Source organism: Schistocerca piceifrons, chromosome 1, assembly GCF_021461385.2.
Source record: "Schistocerca piceifrons isolate TAMUIC-IGC-003096 chromosome 1, iqSchPice1.1, whole genome shotgun sequence".
Lineage (NCBI taxonomy): Eukaryota > Metazoa > Arthropoda > Insecta > Orthoptera > Acrididae > Schistocerca > Schistocerca piceifrons.
Window position 1 is genome coordinate 567,862,819 of NC_060138.1, and position 18,765 is coordinate 567,881,583.

General features: G+C 37.2%; 1 protein-coding gene across 1 annotated transcript in view; it reads right to left on the reverse strand.

The window, feature by feature from the left end:
- LOC124801317 (retinol-binding protein pinta) overlaps window positions 1-17,999 on the reverse strand; it is a 61,564-nt gene extending 43,565 nt beyond the window's left edge. Inside the window, exons 1-3 of the mRNA XM_047263064.1 lie at window positions 17,811-17,999; window positions 17,263-17,708; window positions 12,776-12,935 (exon numbers count right to left, since the gene is read on the reverse strand). Coding sequence (XP_047119020.1) covers window positions 12,776-12,935; window positions 17,263-17,419 — 317 coding nt within the window. The 5' untranslated portion in view covers window positions 17,420-17,708; window positions 17,811-17,999. The remainder of the gene's footprint in view (window positions 1-12,775; window positions 12,936-17,262; window positions 17,709-17,810) is intronic.
- Between the last annotated feature and the right edge of the window lie 766 nt (window positions 18,000-18,765).

Consider the following 18,765-nt stretch of genomic DNA (forward strand, 5'->3'; position numbering starts at 1 on the left):
TATTCACTTCCTGTTTCTTAGTTTTAACTGTTAGTGCCCTGTTAATCTGCCGGATGGAATACCCACTTTCACTGAATACTGTCCTTAGATGGGCGAGTTCTTGAGATAAGCTATCTAGATCTGAGACAGTATGAGCTCCATGAACAAGTGTTTTAAGCAAATTCATGGTTTGCAATGGGTGATGGCAACTCGATGCTTGCAGGTAAAAATCAGTAAGAGTGGGTCTCCAGTAAACTGAATACCCTAGAGAACCATCGTTCTTCCTTCAAACCAGGACATCCAAGAAAGGCAAACAACCATCTTCCTCTATTTCCATGGTGAACAGGATGTTGCTATGAATGGAGTTGAGGTGATGTAGAAATTCCATTAATTTATCTTGTCCATGAGGCCACACTATGAAAGTGTCATCCACATACCACCAAAAAACTGTTGGCTTCAGGGCAGCTGATTCAACCGCTCTCTCTTCAAAATCCTCCATAAAAAGGGTGGCAACCAAAGGAGACAGGGGGCTACCCATGGCGACACCGTCAGTCTGTTCAAAATATTCTTGATTAAAGATAAAATAAGTTGAGGAAAGTGCGTGCCTGAACAAAGCAGTGATATCAACAGGAAACATGTTACCAATCAGTGTCAAAGAATCTGCAAGAGGAACTTTTGTAAAAAGTGAGACCACATCATAACTTATTAGAAGGTCTACACTGCTAAGACGAAGAGCCCCCAGTCTATTGATAAAATCAGCTGAGTTTCGTATGTGATGTGAGCACTTGCCTACGAAAGGTCTCAGTAAGGAAGCGAGATGTTTAGCTAAATCATATGTAGGAGCTCCAATGTTGCTCACTATTGGACGCAGAGGAAGACCCTCTTTATGAATCTTTGGAAGGCCATACAGTCTTGGAGGTACACAACCATGTGGTTTTAACCTCTTGATGGTCTCTTTCGGTAAGGAGGAGGAATTTAATAGTGCTGAAGTTTTTCATTGCACACGTCCTGTAGGATCGTAATCAATCCTCCTATAGGTAGAGTCACTTAGCAGACCATACATCTTATCTTTATACACACCATGAGGTAACAAAACAGTTGCATTACCTTTGTCAGCTTTCAATACCACTACGTCAGGCGGGCAGTGTTGGTTCAACTATCAAGTTTTCGATGCATGTGCAGATTAGTTACAGTACGCTATATATTGCGGAGCGGAGGACGTTATCGCCAGTCTGCGACGGCTCACCTGAAGATGACTGGCAGGTGCCCAGTTGAAATATCGTGCGAAGTATTGAACGACAACCGGCTGCAAGCCCGAAATTTGTTTGAACAGTCAATTCGCTGGGAAAATTTTAAAATTCACACAAGCCTAGTATACTTCCACAAAAGAATGGAACATTTTTGTTGCAGCTCCACAGTGGGCATTCTTGATTATTCCAATGATCATAAAATAATTTCAACAATGTATAGCAAATAATTCATCATTGACAGCCATCTGAAGTGGTCAGTATACTGGCTGCAATTGAGAACGGAGAAAACCAAATTTTAATGCTGTTGTTAAACATTTTCATTTGAAGAATTAGATTGCTACACAAATTAAACTGAGTCGGATGAAGGTCAAGTGGACTCTGCACCATCATTGAAGACCATTTACTTCTGTATTAATGAACTTATATGTGGTCAGACAAACACCAAAAATGAAGCATGCTCTGGCCATCCAACTGAGGTCACAACGATGAAAACCAGTGACACAATCCATGATATGGTAATGCAAAACCATTGAATAAAAATTTTTGAGATTGTTGAGACTGTAGGTATCTCAACTGAGCAACTGCATAATATCTCGCACAGAGAATTTGCTATGAAGAAGCTGTTTGCAAGGTGGGTGCCATGGTTTCTCACAATTGACCAAAAGTGTGTCTTGCACAATATTTCAACACATTGTCTGGTGATCTTTAGTCACAACCCACAAGACATTTATCACTAATCTGTGACTCCTGATGAAACCTCAATGCATCATCTGACGCAAAATCAAAATGGCAGTCAAAACAATGGACAAAGGCTGGAGAAAGAGCACCGAAGAAGGCACAGGCCATTTTGTAATTTGGTAAGCGCTATCAATGATGAAAGTGCATTAATTGGACTTTGAACTGGTTCCTCATCCAACATATTTGACAGTCTTAACTCCAAGTTAGTGCTTCCTATTCCACACCTTGAAAGTTTGGTTTACTGGGAAGAAATTTCATAGACTGAGGAAATGATAGTTACAGCTGATGAGTGTTTAACAGAGTTTGACAGCACCTATTTCTCCAATGGCATGAAAAAGCTGGAGGAATGCTAGAACAAGTATATATCTCTCAAAGAGACTATGTCGGGAAGTAAGGTGAGCTGTTAATGAAACGAACATTTTTCCTTGATTTTTTTACCAGGTAAGAAAAAACCACTTAAATCAGGAGAAAGTTTAAAGATGCAAACATGCTGGTGGAAAAATGAATACTCTAGAAACTAATGCTGCGTACCAAAATTAAGAAATAAGCCTAACACCATACAGACTGCAAACGAGAAACCTATTTCAAGCAAGAAAGTGGAAGTGTAATGATAGAATGCATAGATACCTAATCTGTAAAAGGAAACACAAAAGCAAATAACAGATATAGGTGAATCAGGTGATCTAGTTCAGTTGCCTTCTTTTGATAAAGAACAAGGATTTAAATACAGTGAGAAAACATTAAAAGTCAGTGGTGTATTTAAGAAACTCTACAGTATTCAGCATAAAATGTGAAATTTATGGTGGAAAGTGGTCAAGTCAGCTCTCAATTTGCAATAAATTATCGATCTACACAGCTATAAGATAACACTTCTGTAAGATATGTGTTATCTGTGAAACATATTTTCACAGTACTGAAAGCTATAAAGATGTTATCTTCTCTGAAGGCACAACACATGGAAGATCTTCAATTTTTCTCTTGTATGCAGTACATACACCACTGAGTTGGAACAACACTTACTTTAGCCCATACCCAAGAATGGTAATATAAAACCATCATGTAATTAATGGATTATCAGGATATTACCCTGAGCATCAAAAGCCTTGGAGGACATTATCAAATGAATAGCTGACGGACTACCCTAATGCTTGTAACATACACGAGATATCTAAATCATGCTCCTGAAACAACAGCAACCACAATAGCACATGAACTACATTAACAAAATAATGAAACAAGCCATGGATAAACACAACGAGACTATTTTAATACATTCTGATTTCTGGTAGACATTTAATAGTGTCAGTTTCAATATCTTCCTTTGAAAATGTATTATTTCAGGTTTAGTACTGTGGTTGAACAGTTACCAGAGAAACTGCTTGTTGATCAGAGAAAAGATCAGAGAAAAGATAATGGAAAAATATACTATCTGGAATTCCCAAGAGTTCACTACTTGGTCAGTTGCTTTCCTTCCTCATTTTATACTGACAATGTACAGTGGTGTTTGAGTGCTAACCCCAAGAATATCACTTCTGCCCATTTGCACCAAATACGTGGGTGCTCCGGGCTCAAGCACCCAAAAAATAATCTTATGCATAAACTGCATTGAAATTTCTACCCTCTAAAATATTATTTGTTCATTTCAAATGTGTTTGAGCAAAGACAATCAAGCAACACACTCCCCCATTCCTTCCCTATCTTTGGCCAAGTCAAGGGCAGTTACAACAACAACAATGGAAGTATAAATTGTGTAGAGAATCCCTTTTTTTCAGCTTGCTTTGATGTTTACTTACAAGTAATGCACTACAATATGCCCGCTCAATTCATCAACCATTGTTTTTCGCCCACTCCATTCACCATCTGTTGTTTTAAGATAACTTCTTGCCACTATGGAGCACTAGTAAAGAATAAGCTAGAACATAAAGACACCAATTGCGAGCAACTACCTAAATAGTTTCTTTTTTCTTCTTTTGTTCGTTTCAGTAAGATACAGAGTTGTGTGGTCTATGACTGTAATGACGTTTTTTTAAATGTAACCTGGACTATTATCATTTTGTTTGTTCTCAGAGAGACAATGGCTTGGAAGAATGAAAGAGCTTAGTTTGTGGACTGAGAAGTTCTGATTTTTAGAAAAAAGGAGTCTTACAGTCTTAATAGTAAGTACAAAGAAGAGGTTATCCTGACCGGATGTGTGGACCGAAAGCTCTTTACTGGCCAAAAATTTTCACAATTTTCAAACATGATCAATTGACACATGTGGAAAGCTACAACACAATATTGAGTATTTCTTCTTTACATATTTTTGAATTCAAGCAATATGGATAAATTTGCCATATGTTTGTCATCTCCATCACATGTGTATATTAATGGCACTGAACATAGTGAAAAGAATGTTCAGGCAAAAGATAATAAATCCAAGGATCTGTCTTCTGATGTTCAGTAATTTATTAGCAACAAGTTTAAGAAATTCATCAGGCAAGTCACACGACTATGGATGGAAAAAGACAATTCCTTGAATTTCTTACAGCAAAAAATTGGACGAAGTGTTCTGTAGTGTGTGCATGTATATATATATATGTGTGTGTGTGTGTGTGTGTGTGTGTGTGTGTGTGTGTGTGTGTGTGTGTGTGTGTGTGTGTGTGTGTGTGTGTGTGTCAAAATTCTCAATTCCAATATAGTGCTTCCATCGGCAACTGCTACTTCTGCAGATGGGATTCATATAATGCATTTGTTTGAAATGGATGTTCCTATTGGCAAAAGGCAATTAAATGTTTCATGGTTCATGAAAAATGTACACTTTGTCATTTTTCTGTGACTGCATTGGCAACTATGAAACACGGAATCAATATGTCATTTCTTAACTCAAAACATACATTAGGATAAATGAAAAATGTATGCAAGTGATTTTAAAGTTAATAATGTCCCTCTAATTTTTAAGTCATCAAAGAATAACAGTTCAGGGTCAAACCAATAAAGTATCAAATATTCATCATTTTGAAAGAAAAACATTCTTGGTTGCAGGGGAAATAATACTTTTACTGACACATTTCACCCTTCTGGACATCACCATAAAATCTATAAGAAAAAGAAAATAGTATTCAGCAGGATACAGGCATATCCTACAGAGCTATATTGGAAGTGAAGGATTTATTAGAGAACTTATTTTAATATACTGCAAAATTTGTATTCATCACAGCTATAGAGACTGTTGTGCATACATACAGGGCAAAGAATGGTATGATTCAGCTACTGAGAGCTATAATGTGGGGAAAACCACAAAAATTTATGCCCAGTTCAAACCTTACCTGAAACCCATAGGGTTCATTTCCGAAAGCAGTGCTGGTTTGCAAACCATGTATCACATTCTGTACACTAAACAATAACTCATTTGTATCACACTTAAATTTCCACACAAAACACATACTGTTTGAATTGTCAGTTACCCAAGTAATCTGCAAATGTGCATCACTGCATTTCTTCAAACATAATATGAGAAACTGATACAATTATCTACTCCCTTAAAAACTTTGCTTTGTAAAAAGGAAAGCTAAATGTGAATTTGAGTAATTTAATTAATGTACATATAGCACTTTATGTAAATATCTGTTATTTAGGGCAAACAGTGATGCCCTTCTTTGCTGGTCAAGTAGCTGCTGCATGTAGTAATGTGGATTACACACTAAAGTTCACCACTACATAAACAAACTAAGAGTGTATACCAACAATATAGTAACCAGTAAAATGATTAAAATAAAATTGTAGGGATTGTAAAATAAAATATAGTGGAAACATACTCAATTGTTAAGCTGCTACAGTTATCTTGCGTGAGTTCTTATAAAGTACAACACATAAAGAGAGACGTTACTCAGTATTATAAACAATGTTAAAAACAGTTATAAAAACTGGTTTTGCATGGTTCTTAAGTTACATGTATAGTGCTTACTACATGTACTTTAAACAGGATGCTATTCAAATAAATATTTTAAAAAGTGATAGCACAGAGTCTAAATACGTGTGGTTTCTGGTAATCAGTTAATTATTAATGACTAACTCTGTATGTGTGTGCTAGTGCTTTACTATTTCAATTTCTTCAAGGAGGCTTAGCTTTCTGCCTTTTGGAGGATGGTGCAGGATTTCAAGATATTCTCACATGTGTGGCTGGCATCTGATTCCTTTCAAATGTTCTGCACATGCAGAATGCCACTTGACTTCACTCTTCTCAGTAAGTTCATGGAATCTAATTTTAAACATTCTGCCTGCCTGCCTGCCCTAAGTGCACCTTCTGGCATTCACAGAATCCCAGTTTATACATGCCAGAGGCAGTGTATTAATCCCTGTATGGCTGGTCATTGTGTAAGTCATTGTGGATTGTGAATGCTATTCTAATGTCAGAATTTTTTAAGAGTTCTGATAGTTGGTACAAGATGTTCCCCATGAAAAGAAGTACAATGAACTTTGGCTTTAGGACTCTAGATACACTACTACTCGATTACTTATTTCTGCCATTTTTTTGTTTAAATAGTTTACCTACCACTTCAGGGTTATATCTAATATTTTGAGCCACATTACTCAGGTTACGTAGCTCCTGACTCATAGTCACTGGGGTTGGATTTGAAACTCCAGTGGTATTGTATCTGACACTTGACGTAAACCTACCAAGTGGTTCAGTGATCCACACCTCCTCTTTGCACCCCCCACCAACATAAATTAACTTTTTTTCAAATCTATGATTGACCACCTGTGTGACACACCTCCTATAGATTTTTGGAAAATGCCCCAGAAAGGTGCAACATGTCAATAAAAGTATTGCTTCCCCTGCAACCAAGACAGTTTTTCTTTTGAAATCCTTCATACAGTTGGTGTGCCAGATATGCCATGGAGTGATAAGAATTGCAAATATTCATCAGCTGCTAATGCTGCTGCTCAGGGCAGAAGGTATTCCTGAGTTGAAATCACAGCTGCAGCAAACTCCATACAAGTAGGTTTCTCACAATATATTAAATGAAATTATCTCTTTATTATCTAGTGATGTACAGCAAAATATTGTGAAATTTGTTAAGATGGTGCAATATTTTTCTCTCATTGTAAATGAGACTTTTAACATATGGGTGAATAAATAAATATTCTTATGCTCCAGATTGGTTGATAAAAATCTGAAAGTTGAAGGGCATCTATGAAGTAGCTTAAACAAGTTTAGTTTTGTAAAGGGATATGTGAGACAGAAAGTGAAAAGGGACCTCTCATTGGAGGAGTAAAATTTTCAATACTCTTACACATATTTTTTGAGTTGTAGATCAAACAGTGAAGACAGCCCAGGAATTGAACACTGATACACCAGTCTTCCCCAGAAAAAGGAAGATACCAAAATGCTGTGACAGAGGCAGTGCTCCTCATACGTATAGAACACCAAAGGAAATGTACAGAGACCTTTTTAAAAAAAACTGATTTAGCTGTGGATTTGCTAAATCAGAGATTTCAGACAAAGGTTTTAGAAACTATCTGACAATGTTAAACTTTTGCTATCGGTCAAATTGGTGCTGATCGAATTTTGCAATTCCATGGGAGATATTTTGATAGACAAGCAAACATTGTGTATCGACATGTTTCCAGATGCATGCATAATAAAGAAAGAAGTTATCAGCTCGTCAGTCATTATAAATATTTTAAGTAGACAGGACAGAGGTCCCATGTGTGAAGTTTGTACAGATGTTTTTATTAATACCTGTTACTTCTTATACCTCCGAGCAGTTATTTTCAGCAGTTAGAAGACTGAAAACATTTTTTGCAGTCAACAATACATCCACAAAAAGATTGAGTGATTTGACAATTTTGCATGTTCATAAAGAAATGACTAAAAATATTGATATTATCAAAATTTCCAACAAATTCATAAGTGCAAATGACTTAAGAAGGAATATGTTTAACAGTGAAAGTTAATATATTGTTATTATTATTATTATCTGGTACATAAAGTCAGTCTTTTGTAATTTCTGTTCACAAAAAGCCTTGTACAGTTCTTTTCGAAACACAATAAACATTATTTGTTTTTATGAAGATTTCTTAATTTTATTTCGTATGAATATTGTACTTTCTTTTAGTAATGTGTTGATAATGTCGTTGCCTCTTACAATCATTGTGCAAGTGAGTTGTTTAAAGTATATAACACTTGATGACTACAGATCTAACTGGAATTTTATTGGTGAATAAAAGTTGACGGGCAGGCTAATAACTCAATACAGAAAGGCTCAAGTAATGTTACGATTACATATGATGAGAATATTCATTAGCGTAGCTTATCCTTATAACCCAAACCCACTATTGCAACAGCATCAGAGGCCAGGATCTGTCACAGAGGCCTTTGTGTGAGCGGACATATGGTCAGTGTGTTGCTTCGTTCCCAGGATTGCCCCTTTCCTCATTTCAAACTGAGCTGACCTTAGAAACATATATCCTGTGAGTCCATATTAGTACATTTGTAACTGGGTTTGAACCCATTTCTCTTGCATTTAAGTCATCCCAACTTATCCTTACAGTAACGGTGTATTTTACTTTATTACAGCAAAGCCCTTTATAACATAGGCAGTGTTCATTAAGGTTTAGAAATAGAAGGTGATCATTTTAATAAATACTGAGAGTCCCCCATAAATATATACCGCATTCTGCCATTCATATGATCCCATAGAAATGTTGGAAAGTGGCTGCCTGTTTTTTTACCATTATCAAGCTTGACTTTGTCAGGGACAACAAACAATACCAGAGTTTCAAACTAAACCCTAAAAAGTCACAGATGATAATTTTTAGTCACAAAAAATTGATCAGAAGATATTTTCATGAAGTATTTTTCCCATTCTCCTTTATGGTCATTGCACAAGCAGAAAATAAATATATTTTCTCCTTGATGGTTAGTTATCGTATATAAGCAGTAAAATACAATATCATAATTTTAGATGTGCAACTCTTACAATAGGCAAGAAATCTCTCTGCCACACGCAATTCAAAAACTTTGAAAGCTAATTCCATTAAAAAAATGGGGGGGAGGGGGGAGGAAGAAGAAGAAGAACTAATCTAGTCATTAGTCATACTAAATCTATAGTATTGTCATGCAGTTCAACATGGCACAAATAGTGAAAACTCCAAACACTATGAAGAATCCATAAATTCTTGGGTATGATGTATGGAAATATTTAGTTTTTTGATCAAGTCAGTTCTACTCATGCTCAGGTAGGTTATGGGATATTTTTCACAACTGTGTTTTCTTCACCAGTTTCTTAATCAATGATGTTGCCAATACATCTCGTGCCCTGTCAAAAACCCGCCTTGTTCATCATCATTATCGTTAGCATCAGCATCATAACTGCAATATGAGATCTTATAGATTCAGCATCTTGATTGTGTGTAACACAATCTTCCTGCATCATTATCTCTATTCAGAAATATGTTTGTGGCTGGTCCAAACACGTCTCATCTAAGAAGAGACTAAAGCTCTTTCTCATATTGTCAGCATAGCTTATGTAATGACACCCACTAACTCACACCCATTATTGGTGCGCCCACTTAACTTTTCCTGCTACCATGCCTTTTGGTTGGCATACAATTTCCTCAGTTTAACAACATTAAGTTACATTATTAGAAAGGTACTTAATACAATGTTCATAGGACTCATAATAGCCAAGTTCCCCATTGTTGTTATTGTCGTTTGCAACTTACGTAACATACACAATGCAATGTTGAATGGAAACACACTAAGAATATCTGTTTAGATGTACAGGGGATGTGAAGAGTATAATTGTGCTGGGTAAAATATCTAACAATGTCTTTCCTTCACATCCCGAGCAGTAAGTCTCCCCTGACCTGTGGTTCTGAGTGACTTTTCCAAAATCTACCCCTTTTCTTAGACCTCTCCAGGTCCTTTTCCTTCACCCCTCTTCCTTCCCCTTCAACACTTCTGACTGAAGAATGAGCCACTGGCTCCAAAAGCTTCTCTTGCATTTTAGTCAGCCATGTTACTGAGTGAGCTGCGTCATCCCAACTTATCCTTACAGTACCTTACTTTTATGTGTGTGTTATGCCACCACTTGGTGAGTAGAGCTTTTTATCCATCCAGTCAAATTATTTAGTCAATAATTGATTGTTTTCATTGTTATAACAAATAAACAGTAACTCCAAAAAAGTATTATCCTCACAATAGCAAAAATAGTTAGACAGGTAAGTGTGACAACTGTCACATGTGGAGTTTATGTTATTATTATTCTGAAATGTCGATTTGGAGTATGTACAGAAGACTAGAAGTAAAACAGAGTTGTGCTCCATAATGCACAGGCTGACTACTGAGAAATGCAAAATTCTGACCTTATTTTGTATATTCGTGGAGTTGAGTACAGTCTTTAGAATGAAGTGGAAAAAGGTGTTTGAACTTCTGAGAAGTTAAATTGCTGTGCGGAATATAAACAATGGTGTTATGAATGATAAAAACATCCAGTGGAATTGAAGAGCTTGGCTGATAGTTCAGCATGTCAGGCATCAGTGAAGCAATCTGATGTTGCAACATATAATGTGTTTCCTTCAAGATAAAACTGAAAACAAAAAGTCCTCACTGTCATCTGATAAAAGGCCTAGTCATGAAACTAGTCATAGAGCGATAAATTATTCTTTCAAAAATAGTGTGGATGATTGCAGTTTTCTTCCTAACTAATATTTAATTAGATTACCTGGAGTGAGAGTACTAAACAAAATACCCTGAAAAATATGCAGAAACAAGCTTCGCAGCACAGTTCATAATAGAAAAAGGATTCATGAACTAAAAGACTGTTGAATCAGCTACTGTTGCTGTGGGTAGATGAAATGTGTGTAAATTAGAATGTACATTTTTGGCTATCTGGAAGAGCTAATGTCATATAAGTGGAATGAACAAAAATGTTGGAATAATTGACTGCAAGCCATAAAATAGTTATTGACAAATTTCTACACCATTGTGCACTCTTTAGGTATATGTGAGACATTATGTGAGTATGGTTTCTGTCCCTATCACCACCCATGGGTACGGCACCTTCATGAAGGACACAATGTCAGCAGGCAGTTTGCAGGTAAGTACTCATAATTACTAATAAAGAATTAATTTTGTTCATTATAAATCTACATTTTATTTGTAAATGAATGAACAACAATTCCAAGATCCATATACATGTGGATGAAAAGTTTTAAAGACGTAAGCAACTTGACTGGCCTCATTTTCTATTTATTGCATTATTTTCTTTTATCAGTGCTCCTCTGATAATATGAGGTGTGGTATCAGTGATAACCAACTTATAAGTGCTGTTAGTATAGACAACCACCTTAAAAGTGCATGGTATGTCCAGCTTCTTCACAATCAGAGTACTCCAAGTATATTCCTTCAGCAACAAAAGGAAGGTACTTGCATAAGCATAGAACCTTGTGCTTACGCCACAAACAGTAGTCCAGTACCAGGATGAAACCTATCCTGGACAACAAATTAATCAAAATAGTGTTGTTGTATGCCCCTCAGTATCACCCAGTCTTTCTTCGCTAGATTTTGATTTGTACATTTGGTCTGTAAAAGGCTGTGAAGTTGGTAATGATATTTCTGAAGACAAATGAAGTCATAAAAAAACAAACAAGAATGATATGTTAATTTGCTAACACATGTATTTCTTCACCACTATGAAGATGGTGAAGATGGTGAATCAGTTTCAATCATGCCTTTTGAATATAGCAGTGACTACATGTGTGCTGCTTTCTAGGATTTTAAGTCACTGTAGGAACTGTGTCGACCTTAAACCAACTCACATTCACTGCATTCAGTATTTACTGAGTTGAGTGAGAGTGGATTGTACTCAGCAGTTGTGCAGTTTGTAGTAATATAATGAATGAATGTAATGTTGCTATAATTTACTGTATTTCACCCTTACTGGTAAGTGGCAAAAGGGTTTTATGGTTGTAAGTGAAGCTTTGATACAACATATCTAAGGAATGCTCTCTCACTGTCCTTGCACCAGCACTACAGAGCAGAAAATAGAGGATATTTGTAAAGTTAGCAAAGGTGATGAGCAACTAACTGTTGTTGAAGTATTCACCCTACAGTTTATGATCAGTTGAGGAAACGCTCAGTAATTCAAATGTTGGTAGCTTTACAAGAAACTCTCAGAGTACTGAGATTGCAGAACGAGGAGCATAAAATATAAAATGAAACTTCCAAATCACACAACACGCAACAAAGAAAGTGATGCTTCTTGGCAAAAATCACCCCATGTGATGAGGCTTGTGTGCCACTGCCTTCCCCCCCCCCCCCCCCTCCCGTCACCCCCACCCCCTGCAAGTCAGCCAGTCCACCAAAATTTAAGTAAATCTAACTTGAAGGCATATCAGACGGAGGGGAAAAGGATGGAATGTGCAAGCTAAATTGCCAGTACATAGATTATTTGGTCCCTTGAACACCGAAACAAACTGTATGGTACTTTCATGCTGACGTTACATGATACAGTAACTGTTTTAAATGTGTAGCTGTCATGAGCTCATAAACACTGCTTCCCATTTATTATATGGTAAGGGTAAGGAACAATTTTAGCATCCGCAATTAACAAAGACAAAAGACAATATATTTCACCATATGCACTAAGCAAGATGTTTAAACTAAATTTCATCTGCAAACACAAATCACACAATGGTGAATTACTCTGTATCATAAAACACTGTGTGTTGTGTGTTTCACTTTCTTTTACTCCAAAATTTAATTACAAAAAATTACTGAAACGGAAGTGTTATGTTAGATAAAAATTGCATATCACACTAACCCCATATCCAGCATATCCTGTATTTGGCAAAGTGTGGGGCAGCGGTTATCAAACCATTCTGTACACCTGCCACGCATTCCATAGAAGTTCGTTATTTTTCGACGTGTCTTCTCGTGGTCATATTTGCATCCTCGCAAGAACCTTACTATGTGCATCGCATCTGTAATCACAATAATTTATGGTAAAGAAAGCTATTTAAAATGACAATTTACAAAATGAATTGAAAGAAAAGGTATTATTAATTTCCTCTCATTTCATCACCATTTCTTATTGTCATGTTTGTAGCCTTGCAAAAATTTTACTATTTGCTTCACTTGTGGGATCAGTTTTTTCATGGCATTGCATCTGATATATTCTAAATTGTCTCTATTACCATAACATAGATACAATACTCTCCTGTTATTTTTATATGTACTTATATAGTCAATCTACTACTTCATTTTCTCTAAATTGATATGCCATAACCAAGCATGTGCAACTTCTGTATAAGGTTACACTGCACAAAAATGAAAAATCAGTATGTATTGCAACAGTAGTTCAGAGTATAGATTTTAAATGTAGTACCAAGTACAGTAACAAGTAAAACGAACGTGTAAATACAGCTGAGGATAACACATCTGCAACCGAGACTCAGGAATTTTATTTAGGTATGAATTACACGATCATGGAAGAAAATTGTGCAAAATCAATTAATAGTATTAATGAAGTAGCCCCACATCAGTTGTGAAGTATCCAAACATGGAATCCTTAAATATTTAAGCATTTGAAAATATGGTACCAATATATATTTTTATGTGTACACAGGAAAATCACAGATAATCTGAGTGAGTAGACAAGTAAGTAGATAACTACTCTACTCGAATGTACTATTTGCTTACAAGATGATATTTCACATTAAAACATTTCGTTTCAAAATATTTTTATAAGTTATGCTTCTAGAACATGTAATCTTGTACCTTCTTCAAATTACTACAGAAGAAAAACACTCGAAATAACTGGGTGGAACACACTACAGAACTGCTGAAGTGTCTTAACAAATCTCTATTTGCAATGTGAATTGTGTCAGACAAAGGGAATATAAAAATGAAAAAGCTGGCATACTATGCTTACTTACATTCCATAATGTCATATGGGATTACTTTTTGGGGTAATTCATCAAGCCACAAAAATGTGCAGTAAGAGTTATATGTGGCGTGAACTCAAGAACATCCTGCAGAAGCCTGTTTAGGCAACTAGGGATACTAACAACTGCTTCCCAATATATTTATTCCTTAATGAAATTTGTCATTAACATATATCACTTTTTCAAACCATCAGCTCAATTTATGGAATCGATACTAGAAATAAGAATAATCTTCAGAAAGATTTAAAGTGACAAGATTCAAGATTCAAGATTCAAGATTCTTTATTAGCCATTGATCATGCAAGATGAAATAGGCTTCGTCAGTACATAAAATAATATTAATATTCCAGACACTATATATAAGGCATAGATATAATTAGCATATGAGTAACTTACAAATAACATAAACCTTAAGCAGGTGACTACAATGCTTAATACATATTCTTGTTTCAGATACATACAAAGGTACCAAAAATGAGTTACATTGTAGTAGCAAACACAGTAGTTACGTAACACATCATAACACTGGCAAATAAAGTAGTTACCTAACACAGTTGAAATACAAAGGTATTAGATATGAAATATTTTGTAACAGTATATATAGTAGTTAATTAAGTTAATTATGCAATTACAGGTTTATCTCTGTGCTACTCAGATCATAATATTCTTGCATAGAATAAAATGGATTGTCAGGTAACCAATTGTACAAATTTTGTTTAAGAATTTTTGTGGGCATGTCCCGAGCAGATTGCGGTAGTTTGTTGAATATTTTTAAGGTATTCACTTTGTGTGAGTTACTACTTTTTGTTAGTCTGTGTCTTGGTATATCATAATCTGCCTTCCTTCTAGTGTTGTAGTTATGAATTTCTTCCCTGACAACACCTTCCATACCATTGTTTTTAATGTGTAACACACAGATATAAATATACAAGTTTACAATGGTCAACAGTCTTAGCCTTATAAAGAGAGGACGACAGTGCTCCGTGGGACCGACTTTACACATTATGCGCAGCATTCTTTTCTGCATCAACAAAATTTTGTTACTGTGAGAGCTGTGCCCCCATATGAGAAGGCCATATGTAATATGTGACTGGAAGAGTCCACAGTACATTGTTCCCAGAAAGTTCATGCTAATCATGTCCCTAAGTTTCCAAAGGAGATAGGAGACTCTTGAAAGCTTTTTGCAAACCTGATTTACGTGTTCTTCCCAATTAAGTTTGGAATCAATATGCATTCCTAATAGTTTTACAGTTTTGTTTTCTATGGTTTTGGGTAACCCTAAGAGAAGCTGTTGTGTTTTCTCTGAGTTACACAGTAATTTATTGGATGTGAACCAGTGGATGGCTGATTTGAGTGATTCCTGTGTGTTATTGTCCAAAGCTGAGATGTTCTGATGTGAGGTGAGGAGGGTTGTGTCATCTGCATAGCATATGGTAGTACTATTTATGTGATGAGGTAGGTCATTGATGGCTATGATGAAGAAGAAGGGTCCCAGAACCGAGCCCTGTGGTACACCAGTACTAACTGCTGCTACAGGGGAGTAATTATTTTTAACTGAGACAAACTGTCTTCTATTATGAAGATATGACTCTATTACTGCTAATGCTGGGTTACATACACCATAAAATTCTAGTTTTGAAACCAGGGTGCCAAAGGGAATGCAGTCAAAAGCTTTGCTCAGATCACACAAGACCAGTGACACCATATTCCGGTCTTCAAAGGCTGTTAATGTCTGGTCAACAATTTCCAGGATGGCCGCAGTGGTATTTCTGCCCTGTCGGAATCCGAACTGACTATTGCTCAAAAGGTTGTGTGTCTCAAAATAGCTACTTAATTGAGTGTACATAAGTGACTCAAATACTTTAGAAAATATTGGCACAATTGAGATTGGGCGATAACTTTTAGGAAGATGTTTGTCACCCTTTTTAAACACTGGAATAACTTTGGAATAACTTGGACTGAGTCTTGTACAAAAAGGTGTGCATTATTCAGAAACACACATCTTCAATAACTTGCCAGCAGCCATTAAAAAGCTTAACAACCAATGAAATTCAGTCTAAGAGGAGCCTAAAGGATTTATTGATGGCCAACTCCTACTCCATTGATGAATTTCTCAGTAAAACCAACTGATTTGTTTGTGTACAATATAACTTCTGCACAATTTTAGTGCAGTAATGTGTTCATTGTAAATATTTGTACTCACACACACACACACACGTGTGTGTGTGTGTGTGTGTGTGTGTGTGTGTGTGTAAGTACAATCTAACTTCTGCACCATTTCAGTGCAGTAATGTGTTCATTGTAAATAAGTATTATAGTAGTTGTATTACACGTTTATTACCTTAAAAATAAATAAAAAACTTTTTTATTTTTAATTCAGTGCCTTAGTATTTGTAAAATGACTCTTTCATATAGTGTTCATTAACAAATGACGATCATTCTACTTGGGACCTGTGTAATGGTACATTAGCTTATTTGTTTTAGTTGTAAATATTGTCATGTATTGTTATTTTTCTGACATGTTATACATCCTGGAGGACATCCTCACCACGGATCAACTGGAATGAAAGTAAATCTAATCTAATCTAGCAAGTAATCACTACGTAAAAACGTAGTGTGTTGAGATCTGAAGTAACAGCAAACTACATCCTTGTAGTAGTAAGAATGTGGATGATGTGGAAATTGGAACACCATCGCACAGATCTATGAAGTCTCAAAATTTAATTTAGCATTCTGGTAATAGCTGCTACCTCGGGTGACAATACCGCGTGTATCTGGATCAACTTTGCGTCACTGTTCAAATGGCTCTGAGCACTATGGGACTTATCATCTGAGGTCAGCAGTCCCCTAGAACTTAGAACTACTTAAACCTAACTAACCTAAGGACGTCACACACATCCATGCCCGAGACAGAATTCGAACCTGCGACCGTAGCGGTTCCAAACTAAAGCGCCTAGAACCGCTCGGTCACTGCGGCCGGCTGCGCCACTGTCTGTAACGATTCAACAGTATTTCGTAGAGCGTTAAAAGTTTGACTTCCTATCTCGTGGTTTTGTAAAAGTAGTATTTTGAAACTAACTGCGTTCCCTGAGCTTTCATGACGCAACATCTCGAAAACATTGCCAAGAACGGGATGGAATCAGTACATTGTTATTATCCTGGTACAATGTTCCAGCAGTTACGTTTTCAGTTTTGTATGTGCGTAAAAGAGAATACGGTATTGTATTTTTACCACGATAGCGGTGCGCGAATATTACACGCGCACGTACCAGGATCACTAGTATTCACCTAACATGACTAACTCTCAACACAGCAATCTGCTGTCAAAGCTGGCGGTGTTCGGCACGCAAGGCAGCCAACTTACCAGTGTGAGCGTTGAGGTGAGGCTGCGTGCGCAGCCAGGCGCGCAGCTTGGCCACTTCTTCGGGCAGACGATCTTCTGCCTCATTGAGCACCTCTGCCGCGTGTCGGAGGGCATCACCGTCTAGTGTTGTAATGTAGCCGTCCTCCACAATCTCCATGACTGCCACCTGCTTCCGCTGCGGACACTACACTCTGGGGTGACTGCCTGTGGGCGGAGCCGAGATATTGCAGGTTTAGAGTGCAACAGATAAAGTTCCGCACTGCGGCAACACAAGTGTTTGCTGACAGCCTGCCCTAGACGATTATGATCCTCCTGCTGGAAATGCTGCTAAAGGGCGGCGATTCAAAGGAGTACACACAGTCAGACTCCTAACAGCATCTCTGTATATGCGATACTGTCTCTCGTTTCTATCGGACGGAGGCTGATCGAGTTCATTGATAAGATATCTAAAAAAATCACAAAGAAAAGCAATTGTATTAATGTAGAAACGCAATTAAAATGAAAGCTAAGCGTATTTAGTCCCTCTGAGAGGCGATAGTGCAACTCACCCAGGTCTGTACCTCTGCCTCTACGGTGCCAGATTGCGCTTGCTTGTGCTCTGCGCTGTTATACTTTACTACACCGTCCTTCGTCGGCTCCGCTATTGTTCTTTCGTCCCGCCTTTCCCATGTGACCAGAAAACTGTATCCGTAATATTGCGAATGATAACGAACTGTCGGCATCGTCCAATTAGCAGTTCCGCGCTGGTACAGTCTGAGAGTCTCAGAAACGGAGCTTCGTGTGCGCGCATGCGCAATTGCTTAATGTAGTGGGAGTGGGAGACGGGGCAGAGGGGGACCAATTAGACAACAGAACAGCGCTGCAGGGCCGGCAGACACCAGTGGAGGAGCGCAGCTGCTTGCTTACTGGTCAGTTTGTGTTAGTTGCACTGTGACAAGAGTTCCTTGGCATGGTTACTTACTATGTACGGTCACACGATATTCGTCAGTTCCCTGAGCGAAATATAAGATTTAGTAGCTGTGTGCAGTTACATAGCGTTCCGGAAAAAATCAGACACATATTGACAGATGATATACTAGGGGCCAATCTGAAGAAGAAATATCGTGTATTTATATTTTCTAGTCTCAGCGGTTCCCATGATTGTAGACTGTCAACAGTGGGAATGGAACAGGTGATAGTATTTGTCTACATATTGTTTTTTATTGTCAGTTTACCCTGACAGCTCACGTTCTAAAAGACCTCAGTACTTTTAACGGCTCGTGTAGACAAAGTTATCGAAGCTGCTTTTCACATCTGTCTGTGGTCCCTAACTAACATTTGCAAACAAGAATATGACGGAGAAAGGTCTAAAGGTCTAGTCACGCAATGGCACAATTGCGATCAATTCAGAACTCAGATAAGATTTACTAAGGCAATCGCATTCCAGCCATTGTTGCCAAAGAAACATACTCGAAGCACTTGAAAGCGCACCGGAAATATATTCTGCAAGATCTGCATGTGCTA